At 38.0% G+C, this 13686-nt stretch overlaps 1 protein-coding gene across 1 annotated transcript in view; it reads right to left on the bottom strand.

Annotated features, from left to right (window-relative positions):
• Positions 1-1564: 1564 nt before the first annotated feature.
• Positions 1565-13686, bottom strand: part of LOC104405021 (RNA polymerase II subunit A C-terminal domain phosphatase-like) — a gene marked incomplete at its 5' end in the record, with an annotated part of 35248 nt that continues 23126 nt past the window's right edge. Inside the window, one exon of the mRNA XM_010013609.1 lies at positions 1565-2594. Within this exon, the coding sequence (XP_010011911.1) occupies positions 2453-2594 (142 nt within the window). The remainder of the gene's footprint in view (positions 2595-13686) is intronic.

The following is a 13686-nucleotide window of genomic DNA, read 5'->3' on the forward strand; positions in this document are numbered from 1 at the left end:
GAGAGCAGGGGTTGTTAGAGATACCCAAGTAATCGATGTCAAAATAAGAATTTTCAGTGTCACTGTGGTGGTTAGAGAACTGTTCGGCTTTAACCCTGTCAGCATGCTGCCTGCTCCCCGGACCTCTGCGTGCAGTACCAGTTGCAGGTTTTGCATCTCCCATCGAGGCGGATGAGTCTTCACTGACACCGGACCCCTAGAGAGATACAGTTCGCAGTCTGGTGGAGAGCTCTTGCTCTGTGCTTACAGAGAGTTTAGATGATACTGGGTTTAGTGGAGTGCTGATTGCTTTTAGGACTCCTCCCCAGACACACACACCACCAGCTAGACCAGAAGCATCAGCCATAAAATAAAACTGGGAAGAGGATACAGCCTTTCGCACCAAAAAGCTTGTCAAGCTCTGTGTATGGAATCACTCCACGAGCACTGTGAGACAGCTGTCGTGCCGGGGACATGGCATCCAACAAGCAGCTTGAACCAAGGCATCACACTGCTGAGCTAACAGCAACCGACCCAGGTTTGCTCGCTGGCTGTGTTTATATTCAGAGCTTGAATGCTGCCACAGAGCTGCATGACTGGAAGAGATCATCAGCCAGAACGAGTCTCTGCAGAAACTTGTATTGTCAAGTCATTTGCAGCATCTCAGTGATCCAAAAAGTTGGTATTATTTCATATTATTTCAACTGGCCTTAATCTAAGAAAACACAAAATGTACCCCACAACATATTTAGTATTTGCAAGCAGTCATCCTCTGGTAGCTGGGGAGGCTGCACTTAAGTTGCTGAAAAAAGTATTTTGACTTCCCATTTTACAGGCATTAGTCTTTTTCTTCTGTTACACAATGCAACTCACTCAGAGACATTTTCATGGAGAGCTACAGCAGGCAGGTCACTGTAGACTTCAGCTTCAGGGTACCTGTGTAAATGTCCAAGAAGTTTAACATTTTCCCACAGAAAACACTATTTTTGTCTTGTGGATGCTGACATTGCATTCTGAAGTGGAAAAGCAGTATTAATCTGAAAAGATTCTATTTTCTCATCTCTCCTTTCCTTGCCATTATGAAGCTCTGAAAACTAGGCTCTTATCTGAAAACCAGCTGAGACTATGTTCAAATATTCTCTCCATTTTACTGCCAAGTGGCAAAATTAAGTCCTTCTGCACCAGAAAGTACTTCCCTTTAACCATGGTATCTGAGTTTATGAGTCTTCTTTTGCAAAAGTGTTTTAAAAGGATTTATCTCTCCAGTTGCTAACAGTTGAGAATAAACCATGGCTCTAGACTCCAAAATTCAATACCAGAGCAGTAATTCTTACAGTACCTTCAGAGGCCGGTCAAAGAGACCTGAGAAAATGTCAGAATGTAAGAGTTCATGTACCAAAGAAAAGGGAATCTGCCGAGCCAGTGTTTCTTTTCTTTGTCTCAGTTACTTGCCTGAATCTACACATTTGCTCTTGCTTTCAATGTTTCTCGTTATTTTCATGCAGAGTGAAAAAAAAAGATAATACGGAAAGATGTGTTGTATTTGATGGAAGAAAATAAACAGGAACGGGAAACAAAGTGTACAAAATGAATTTTTATTAAATGAAAGAAAATCTGTTTTGTGGGTCAAATATGAAATAGAATATACAAAAACTTTACATCAGAACTCTTGTCAAAGAAATTAAATCCTACCTAGACTGAAGTAGCACTCGTTCTTTCCAAGACAACACAAATGGGTGAATATGTTTTTTATGGCAATACAGGATCACGCAGTATGCTGTGCTAAACTCCTGGGTACAGAGAAGAAAAGTTAAAAATCTAAATGATGTCCCTAAAGAACCCAACTATTCCACAAAGTAACTTAAAAACATGAGTTTTGATCATTATGTATTCTCTTCAAAGCAAATGACAGATGGGGTCAAGTGCAGAGTTCACAAAGCTTGCATATCACATTACCTGTTTCTATACAAATATAAATCGTTCTTTTTTTATTTTAAAAATCCTTTATACTTGATAGCATTTATTTGTGGAAAAGGATGACCAGTTCATCAGGTTCCTGCTGAATTCCACTTCTTTTTCTCCTCCTTTTTTTTTTTTTTTGTGAAGACCATTACCCACCATAAACTGCAGACTGCAATATGCTTTAAAAGCTGCTGTATGTTTAATCATGAATCTTTGTTTCACTGTCCTGTATATGAAGGTTCTGCAGATCTCCTAACATGTCTTTGGCATAGCACACCAAGTCCCATTTAATACTTTTTTTGTTTAAAAAAGTATATTTTCCTTTAATAAAACACCTTAAAAACATCTATTTCTGATTTTGTAAAATAATGTGTCACCTCTTGTGTTGCTTTGCAAAATATACATACACATTTTGGAAAAACACTGAGTACTGACATAAGAGACTCATCTGAAGTCCGATCCGTTTATGAGAAGTAAAATATAATTACAGATTCCATCTTCTGCATGAATATCACATGAAGTCATTCAATTCAGCTTCAAGTGCTGCTGCCATTTCATCTGCTTCAGAACTGCTTCCTTCCTCATCTTCATTGCTGGATTCTTTACTGGATTCACTGGCAGCATCATCTTCTTCCAGCTTGCGCTTGTGACCCCTGGAATGGTAGACAGAGATAATGTCCATGAATTATCTCGTTGTATGACATGGAAAAAAAATGGCGCTAAAGCACTCAACATTTTTTCAGGTCAAGATAGAAAGTACAGCACTTGCTTTTAAATGGACAAACAGTAGTTAGTTCACACAATTGATTTTTTAATTGCTCTTATTTACTGTTGGCTGTAGGTGCAAAGAACAAAGTAATGTTAATTTTGTTTCTTCCATTCTTCTGAACAAAGAATGAAAACAAAGTTTAAGACTGAAAATAATGAGTTGATTTATTTTCCCCTTGCATCCCAAAAGAACAAAGAAATCCATTGTGTGAATGAGAGATTACCAAAATATGATTCTGAAATATTCAAGTTCCTGCTCTTTCATAAAAATAAAACCATAATGATAAACCAAATCTCACTGCATCAGCTTTTATACTTTCATGTTTCCAAACATAGGGGTCTCATTCTTCCCATTTTATGTCTCTTTGGATTAGTACTGCCAGGCTGCACAACACATTTCTTAGCATCTCCAGAGTATTAACCAGTTTCAACAGGAAGCTGATGTGCACCATACCCTGCTGAAAGAATCATGTTCCTGGTTGTGAAAGATCTCCAAGGAAAATCTAATGCTTCAGCTGGGACATAGCCATAAGGAAAAGAATTTGGATTTGTGGAATGCTAAAATCTCTTTTCCTTGCCAAAAGGGAATTTTTTATCAGACATGTACTTCTGAGACAAAAATAAAGTGGAGACTTTGCATTGCGCAGAATTCACAACGAGCTGTAGAAACACCTTCAAAATCCTTCCCTGATCATTTGATCAAATTTCAAGCAGAAAAATATACGCAAAGGGGGTACCTCTTAAGTAACTGCCGTTTTCATTGCTAGATGGGGTTTCATTAAGAAGAGAATGCATCTACTTGCTACCATGAAAAATTAATAAACTGATCTTTTATCTTGTAGCAAAAAGCAATAATTTAACAATGGTCCATTTACTCCTGAGAGTGTAGAGAAGCAGCATATAGCAAGAAAGACCTTTGCTATAAATACTGACTTGAATTAAGTATATCCAAAAGAAATAAGTAAAAATAAATACAGTCAAACTTGAGAGCCTGTAAGCAACACTGAAATACAAAGCTATTTTTATTTATACAGACATTCTTACTGTCATTTCCCCAGAAACATTAATTCTCAGGAGCCCAGGCTGCTTGATTTGTTGGCTGGTTCAGTGACGCCTGACCCTCTTCTTTCTCAGCTTTTCAGGAAGATGTACAAGATGGGGTGCAAAGTCAGGAGTGGAGTCCGAATCAAAATGGGAAGCAAGTAGTACTGTGTTCTCTGGTTTTCCTTTCTGTTGCACCAGTGGGACAGATACACTGCTGCTGGTTTACTGAGTGCTTCCTCACAGTATGTTAGGTGGATTTTTGTGTTCAGTTTAGGGTGGTAGGAGTAATATTCCAGGAGGTAAAGCTGAAGCCCTGGGATTCAGCCTGGGGTCTAAAACCCTAACAAGGAATAATGGGATGAGGTGAAAGCATTTCCTGAGTTATTTTGCAATTGGAACTCAAATGTGGCCTGCTGAGGGAGTTACAGGGCACTAAATGCAGCCTAATAAAGAGTCAAAAGCATTTTCTCAGGCATAATGCTGATTTCCATGCAGCCTACATTAGCATGCAGGTCGGGGAAGGAAACACTCAAGACTAAAAATGCCCAGTTGGAAGAAATCTTAGCACATTTCCATTAAAAGCTATACACATGTATGGTGTTTCACTTGCTCACTTCGTGATGATTTCAGCCTTCAGAGACACAGAACTATTTTAGGAATTAATGAGGCTATTAGCTAGAGAAAAGCTAATTGGGAATTAAAGAAAGTTGAAAATGCCTTACTCAGCAAAAGAAGAAAAAAGTTGTGCATATTTAACAAGTAGTGGCTAAGAAGTATACATGTACTGCTGAGAAATGAAGACAGAGACAGACATGGAGGGCATTTATAGCACAATGCTCACAGCTAAACATTTGTATTCATCAGTTTGTAACACTGCATCTATGGAAACTGATGTACCTACCAATTGAGAAAATAAAATCGACAGTCTGACAGTTATAATTTACACGTATGAATCACATACAACTGCAGATAATAATTAAAGAACGTGGCAGGACAAGCAGGTTTTTAGAACCAGCCCAGATACCATGACCTTGCTGGGACCCAAATCGATACCAAAGATCCCATAGAAAAAAGGTCTGTGAAACCTTGAGAAACAGCATCTCACTGCCAGCTGATAATTTCTTAAAAGTAAGAAACAGTTTCATTTACTAAATAATGAAGGCAAAGCCCAGCAAAATTACCAATTTATGCAACAAAGCCACTTTTAAAATCTAAATCTACTCCATAGCAACTAGATTTCAGTGGGAACAATCAACAAAAAAAATACAGGAACCTGAAATACTCAGTATAACTAGTTAATTAAAGAATGGAGTTCCGGTCTACAAAAAGACTTTCCAGAAAGTCTTTCCAGAAAGGGACAGACCTGACATATTTTCATCCCTCATTCGATTGTATTAAACAGTACCTTTGGAAATGCAAAAGAATGTGATCTATTTTGTCAGTTCTTGTTCTTTCATCAAGGCTAGAATGACAGCTCTATTCAATCTAGCTATGAAAACTTCCTCACTCATGAGGAAGAAAAAACCCATCAAAATCAAAAAAGAAAACACAGCTAATTATTACTCCTCTGCTAGAAGAAAAAAAAAGTCTCTTGGGAATGTGAATATTGTTCTTATTAAGATATAAACACCTTTCACTATTTGTGTACTGTAAACTGCAGCTTCGTAGCTATTCCAAAAACATTTCAATGAGTATTATAAAATCAGATGCAAAGCTAACTCTGATAGAACATTAACACAGTGCTGCACTTTTTCTTTGCAAATTCAGGAAAGAGAGATAACATTCCATTAATAATTTCTATCTTCAGAGAAAAGCAGTATATACCCATGGCAGCATATTTATTAACAGACAATTTAAAATGTACATTTTCCTCATTATTTTGTGCCCACTCTTCGTCATTGCCAGTTTGAGAGCCATAGTGCATAACATTTTTGAGTGTAAAAGGTAAGCACATACAGGATTTCATCTTAGTATTTACAGAAAATGACTCAGCAATATGTTGCAGGCTTCCGTTAGCCTGATTTGCATGTTTTAAAAGGAATTTTGCTTGACTGCTATTAAAAACCAAGCATATAGATAATAACTGAATATCTTTAACCTCATAAACGAACAATTGAACTTGCCAAAAAACTGAGTGTAGAACTTTAAATATCTGACAACTCTGAGAAAAAAACTTGTACAATTCAGGTTTGTCTCTGCATTAATATTTTTCCTTTGTAATACTCAGTACTAGGAGGCCTACTAGTTCATGTGATGGAGAAATCTTTTAAAAACATAACTACATTTTAAAAAAACCATGTATTTAAATGAATTACTAAGATATTTGAATAAACTACACATCTAATTCAACATGATAGTAAAAAAACACCACTTGTAGTTATACATGTATAAAAGTTATTTTTAGGAAAATTTAATCTATAGAGTGTTAATGAGAAATATACTTAGTGGTATTCCAAATAAAGAGACAGGAAGAGAAGACATTACACACTTGAAATAGACCACAGTGTATACATGTGAAAACACAGCACAGAAAAAACTGAGAATAAAAATCTATTTAGCTCTTGATCTGTCACTAAAATATAATTGCAAGTACAACTAAAGGTTGAATTCAAATTTAGTTCACTGAAAGAGCCATAGGGAACAAAACAGTTTAAAAAAAGTCCAGTATTAGTTGCTTCTATTATCTTAAGGCCTTAATTTATAGTTAGCTGAAAATAAATGATGTTGGAAACCCCATTTTTTTCTATTAATTGAAAAGCAGATTGTCTCTGGTGTGTTTTGCATTCCAATGGCACCCTTTTAAGAAATACAGTGCTACATTAAAATAGAAACATCTAATAAGCAAAGGGCAACATAACCCTTATTTTAAATGAAGTAAACCTAAGCCTTTTCCAAACTTTGTTTTTAACTTGAAAAAGAAAACTATAGCAAGTTCATAAATAAATGTTCATGCATACTTTAAACTCCACATACCCACAATCCCCATCCCTATTCTGTTAAGAAGCAAACTCCAAAATTACTGTAAATTGACCTGATTTTTTCCAATAGCTCCTAAAATCAGTACAGTAATAAAGTCTGCAGACTAAATGTGTTTAGTCTTTTACAAGAAATCAGCTTACAGCATTGACATCATAAATCAGGACTTAAATTTCGTACCAAATACAGTCAAGTTACTCTCTAATGAGAATACTCAAATAGCAGCTGTAAGCACATTGGAAGGCAATGGTTTGAAAAGGGCATTTTGAAACAGCTTACTGCCTTCAACAGCATTACAACCCCATGAGAACCCCTATGCAGCCCAAGGCACACCTCTGAAGTCTGATGTGGAAGGTCTGTCCCGGTTTCCATACACACCTGGCCCACGGCTTTCTATAAACTCCTTCCATAATGGAGGAAGGGTGATGCTGAGTTTGGTAATGCAACAGGAATTTGACTCCCTTCCATTGGAATCTGACTGAGAACAATTTATTTAGATGAACTAGTTCTGTGAAAATGTGTTTCAGCTATTATGAATTAGGGCCAGTAAACCAGGAAAACTCTTCCTCAACCAATTTTAAAGATGCCAGCCCAGTACTTTGCTAACAAGGTTAAAGAATGTGAGATCTGAGAACACACAGATTTAAATCATTGTTGTGGGCATTAATACATTACGTAGGGCAGACAAGTTAATTCAGTTTTCAGGGAGATGTTCCAAGTTATGCAGTTTCTTAACATGGGATACATGACGACATCTTCCATGTATGCTTGATACAACAGCAAGTAATTGTCCGTAACAAGGTTGTAAATCTCAGGTGTCTACCCTTTGGCAATTTGTTTCATACATCTGTGTAGTAACATTGAATTTTCTGTACTGGTGCTCCTCTCTGGCCCTGGCATAGCACACTACCAAACACACAGCTTTACAAGCAATACATCTAGCCCCATATCGGCAATCTGGAGTCTGAGTTTTTACTTTACAGTCATATTATGACAAACAGGACAATATTTAGTGTCACAGGAACAAATGCCAGACACCCCACATATTTCCTCAAGAACTCATCCAAGGTTGTCTGAGGGATTACAGGATGATCCAGAAATCTAACATGCAGAAAAATGGAAAGAGAATGTTCATTGCACAGCCATGGCGTGCAAAAGGAGATCCTGCAGTTGGATGAGCAGCATGCTTCTAACGCTCTTCACAAAAACCTCTCTGCAGAAATCCACCAATTCCAACTGACAGCTCCAAAATGTATTTTAACTAACACAATGGTAAAGTGAGATCTAATTTAATTCTGTACAGCTTCAGTGCCTTTCACTTTAAGAGGTAGCAAACCTGCACACTATTCTGATGGTGAGAAACTATTCTGGAAACTTTAAAAACTATATTGAGAACAGCTTTCTAGTTGTCTGAAGTAAACACTCAATGTATACCTAAGTTGAAAGTAAGTTTTTAAAGTCAGGAAGTAATGTAAATTTTAAAATAAGTTCAGAAATCACTATATTGTGTCAAAAATGGTATTTTGTAAATTTTGCTAAAATCGTCCATTTGGCAAGTGTGTATTTTCCTGACATTTAGACAATTGGGGAAGTTCAGCAACAAAAACCCCCACCCCAACTCATTGAAAATGGTTATTTTGTAACAATTAAACATTTGCTTGGGATGTTTAAAAAACAGTAAAGCAATGAAGCTTTAAAACAGAAGACTGCACTGAGCTAATTTTCTCTGCATTTAACTAATTACAGAGAACAAATAAATTCGATAATGTAAAACTGAAAAGTTGAACCTACAATTTTGCTCATATAATTAAATCACAGATAAACAAACGATGGCTCCAAACTATTACTTAAAAATAATCCCCACAGTTACTATGATAAGACATTTACAATAGACAACATTGTCTATTTCTTCAAAAGGCAAATGTGACAGTTACAGTTTTATCTCACTTAACAAATAGTCTTGCCGTTGACTTGTAGAAGAGAGCAGAAAATTAAACATCTTTTTCACCATGTGGAGTGCCAGACTGTTACTTGACACTTGCATAATCGAAAATGCACAGAGGCATATCATCTCTTAATCCTATTGTAAACAGAGACACCAGATCTATTTACCTTTCCTGAATAACTTCACCCACTTTCTAGATGACTGCATTTGAATAGCCTCCCAACAGGGGAATAAGCCAATATTCAGACAAAAAATACATGTCCATCAACATATCGGTATTTTTAAAGCTAAACCAGGCCTCTGTTGTTTGAACTATGTTCTCTCTCCAGCTTCTTCTAGTGTACAAATATCACCCATCCTGACAACAGATGTCAGATGGTATGGATTTATAGTTCTGTAGAGATTCTGGGTAGCTCTGGGAGGCCATAATAGGAAATACCAAGGATCAGCAGTAAGTGAAGGAAGCTTCAAGACTTCCTTCACGAGTGCCTAATGGCTACAGTACAGCAATTCTATCTGGATTTGGTTTGAAAAAAGCCTTTTGAAAATGGTGTCACTCAATTTCTGTTACAGAAAGCACTGCAGGAGATATTCTCAGGTAGTGATGAAGAACAATGTTCTCACTAGAGATCTAAACACGAGCTATTGCTTTAAAAATGGAGGAATGCAAGAGTAAAATTAAGATGCAAAGCTGGCAAAAATGTAAGATGGGCAGTTTGGAAGACTGTACATCAAAATAAGGAGTTGGAAAAGAAACAGCACCTGATTTCTGAGAAAAGTCAAACTACCTTTGTTTTTCTCCCAGGTGGCAGCATCCCAGTGCCATTACAGTGGAGTACAGCTACAGTTTAAAGACCCAGTGCTGCAAAGTAATGTTTGGAATTCACCTACCCTGCCATCCTGGTCAGATTTGCCACCATCACCCAAACACTGAGACCATTATTCAAGATGCATCATTGGGCATCTTAATGACTAAAGATATAATTTAGCTTATAACATGCTGACCGTGCCAACCAAGGGGGCTGGAAGTAGGATTTTACATTCTCTTACTTATGTGGTGACTTTAAAATTAGATACTCACAGATTATCTTAATATGTATGTTAATAAATATGTCATGGGCTACCTTAAGTTATATTGAAAGCCAAGACGATTTTGTTGAAGCTTTTAACTCTGATTTTTACTAACTCTCTTATTAGTCATTGTTTCAAATAAGTTTTTGAGATTGAAATTCAAATAGCTAAATCCAGCATCTTTCCAGGATGTTCATTCACTGAATAATGGCTTTCCTCACAAGAATGTTAACTAAGAACATCTCTGACTCATCATAAAATATTGAAAAAACACAAAATACATTACCAACTCTGTATGGATATTGATAACAGTCCATCTCCATTGGAGCACAAGAAAAGACTTAAAATTCCTCTAAAATGTTGTCTACCAAGCAGTTAAAATATGCATATTCTTTCCATGCAGGTATATTCTTTCATGAGATACACTATTTCTCTCCTGCCACAAAAAAAAAAAAAAAAAGAAAGGGTCCCTCATGTCCTTCATCCTCTTCACATTCCCAGATAAAGCCAGGTTGTACCTGGCTTTGAGTAACCTGGTCTAGTGGATGGAGTCTCTGCCCATGGCAGCGGGTTGGAACTACAACATTTTTAAGGTCCTTTCCAACCCAAACCATTCTAGGAATCTATGATTTAACGGGATATTCACTTGGTTTATTGGCTCTGCTGCCTGCCTAACTGTGTAGTAAGCCAGTTAAATTCTCTAGGAAAGCAAGCTGCTCACTGTCTTTCTAGTCAGCTTTCACCTTATTATGCAGGCGTTGGGGCATCAGAGCTATTGTGAGGGTGTGGGTGATACCGTGCTACTGCTAGGAACATGTAGTGGTACCAGCCATAGGCTCACAGAAAGCATGACTCTCAAGTTACCCAGATATCTGGATGCACACATCAAAAGGTGTTTCTCAGGGTCCCAAATGTCTACTGAGAGTCACAGTGCTTCAAATATTTAACAAAACTTAAGACTGCAACAAATTGTTCTCTTTCTAGTTGCTGTGAATGAGATAGCCACACGGGTGCAGGGACACGAACAAGGTCTGACATGCCAGGCAGGGGCCTGACTGGAAGAAAGACCAGACACTTTCCTCTGCATGGCTTCTGGAATAAAATCACTTTGCAGGCCTTCTCCAAGCTGACTAAGCATGCTCCACAGGTGAACTGTCTGAAGCAGGGACTTACTCAGATATATCCCCTGCTCTTTTCTAGCCTGCACAACCAGGTTAGCCTTGTTGGAGGGATAGTGCATTTGTGCAGCCATGGCAGAAAGAAGCCTGGCGACATACCAAGATTTTGCAGGCAGTCTAGTCCCCCAGCTCAGGTGTGGTTTACCCACCCTTGTTAATACCTGAAAAACTGAAAACCTTCTTGTCAGACTTTCAGCTATTACCATTCCAGGCACAGCAGTCTGAAGTGAACAGCAACATCAGCTGAGAGATGTGTCTTTTATACTTCTGTTGATTGCGCCTACAAGCTCTACAGGTCCTCTGCCTAGTAGGAATGTATTTTGTATGAACATTTAACATGATCTGGTTTGTCTGATGGATTATTTCACTGTAACTGGCACAATAAATACTGTCATATATTCAATTTAGTTTTCCAGTAAGTACTTCCTTCCAGGGATAGCTAAAGGCACACTAAACCCACACTAGTAGTCTGAAAAACAGCAAAATGAAGCTCTGAACAAGAGATGTTCCCTTCAGTGAACCGGGACCCCTTCCACACACCGCAGTGGCAATATGCTTGAGCCACATCGCAAAGGATACTTTTGCTGCTGCAGCATGTACTGTGGGGTGGGGAAATGAAAACATCCATATTCTGCTTTTCCTGTGCTTGGTTGATAACAATACAGGGACAATTCTCCACAATCAGGTTGATACAACAGACTTCTGAAATAAGTTCAAGTATTCTACAAAATCTCATTTTGTTTTTCCCAATGGAAAAACCCACTAGGAGTTCTAATGATTAATAAACTAGACACAAATGGGAAGATCTACCCATTTTAACTCTTGTTATACCTCCTCCCCCACCATTAAGAAGCAGCATTGCTCCTCTTCCACCAACATCTTAGCACATGCTTCAAGCAGGCATTTTAGTTGCTGATATACACTGCTGTTTAGCAGCCATTACAGACTTGTAAGGGTCAAGATTAATGCACATTAGCTATTATATGAAATTTAAATACTTTTAGAATTCATTAAGGAAACTCGTGTTGTAATATATCAGCTATTTTTTCGGATTGGAACAAAATTGCCTTACAAAACCTAGGTCTCAGTAGTGGCATAGAATGAAGGATTAAAAACCTCTGCTAACAGTTGTTAATGTACTTCTTGATTTCCTTATTCTCAAGAGGTATTTAGATATCCTTATATCTTATTAAGGAAAAGCATGAATTGTTTAGTAGTAATAAATTGCACTGAAGCACTCAGCTTGACTAAAGGAAAAAAGGCTGCCTATATTACCTGAGGGCCAACCCCTAGGCTATTCATCAGAGTCTTTATGCCAGCTTTCCCACTGATACATAAACTGAAGCAGTATGTTACTAGTTTTCCTCACCCTGAACTTCTACTTTACATCTTCCTTACCTGTCTCTATTCCTTCAAAGACACAGATGTAAAAAAACCATCGACTACTGGAATGGGGTAGTGGTGGTAGTAAGAAGTGCCACCTTATTATTCCAGCACTGGGGAAACTGTATTAATTAGGTGAGTGAGAGCACGATACTGGCCTGGTATAGTTAATTGCTCTTGTGGAGAAACAGAAGTAACTCCAAAACAATCAGATGCTTAGAGTTTCTTATCTCCAGATCTCATCAGAGGAAGGAACTGTCCTCTGCACATGGCACAAGTGCTCTGAACTCAGAGACAGAGTGAAATGTTTTTCCTACTCCTCCCCTTGTGAGTGAACACTAAAAGTTCAGGTTTTTAAAATTCACTCGGATTTCTAGGTCTCCACCTCTCACTCTGGCAATCACAAGAGCCGAGCTGGAGCTGCTAATTCTACAAGGTCACCCTTAAGGAGCTCAAGTCAAGAACTTCCAGCTGATTTCCTATTATCCTAGTTTCTTGCAGTCTTAATTTCTTAAAACTTCAGTTGTACTCTTGGCACTTTTGGGATCTAGATAATAACTAAATAAAATGTTTCACGCAATATCACCTCTGCCAGCTGGGCTACGGAGTCAGATAACTACCCTTTGTGCGCTGTTCTGAAAACTCTCCATTCCTATCAGTGACTTGTTTTGAGCAGTCCCACAGCCAACAATCTCAAGGCATTACATATCAAGAGTTCTCCCTATAGGCAGCTCCTCAGATGGGATCAACAGCCAGCTCCCATCTCCCAGGGTTTGGGTTAGGCTGGGATCTCATCAGCACTGGTTCTCCTCCTTTTTCACCTCATGTACGTCTGGTGCAGGCTGCTAGGACTTCTCCTAGGGCTCCTTGCCCAGGGCTCTTCTGACTCCCACATAGCTCATGCATACTCTCATCCAATGCTTGACCTCAGCAGTACTAAATTTACAGTTCACTTAACAGTGACATACTAATGAAAGCGAACAAAACACTTGTTCTTGATTCCAAGACAAACTCATCTTTATTGCAGAAGCATAAGAAAACAAGAGCTAAATAAAAAGACAAAACAGGTTCAGCTAATTTATTTCTCTCGCTAGTCTAGACCTTAGGCTTAAAAATTGGGGTCCTTGAAGGGTGCCAAGATCCTCTGTGCTATACGTGGACTCTTTTCCAAACTGAAGAGTTGTTTTTCAATGCTGTGAACTTTCTTCTTCAGCTGGTCTCACAGTTAAACAAGAAACCTCTGCTAGAAAGCACATCTCTTCTCCGTTTTTTTCCCCTCTGATTATGAGTGCCACTCATTACTTTTCAGCTCTTACTCTTAAAAAAATTATAGTAACAAATATTTGGTTTCTATAGTCTGCTGCTACAAAATCCAGCTAT

The sequence above is a fragment of the Nestor notabilis genome, unplaced genomic scaffold (genome assembly GCF_000696875.1).
Source record: "Nestor notabilis isolate BGI_N333 unplaced genomic scaffold, ASM69687v1 scaffold364, whole genome shotgun sequence".
NCBI lineage: Eukaryota > Metazoa > Chordata > Aves > Psittaciformes > Psittacidae > Nestor > Nestor notabilis.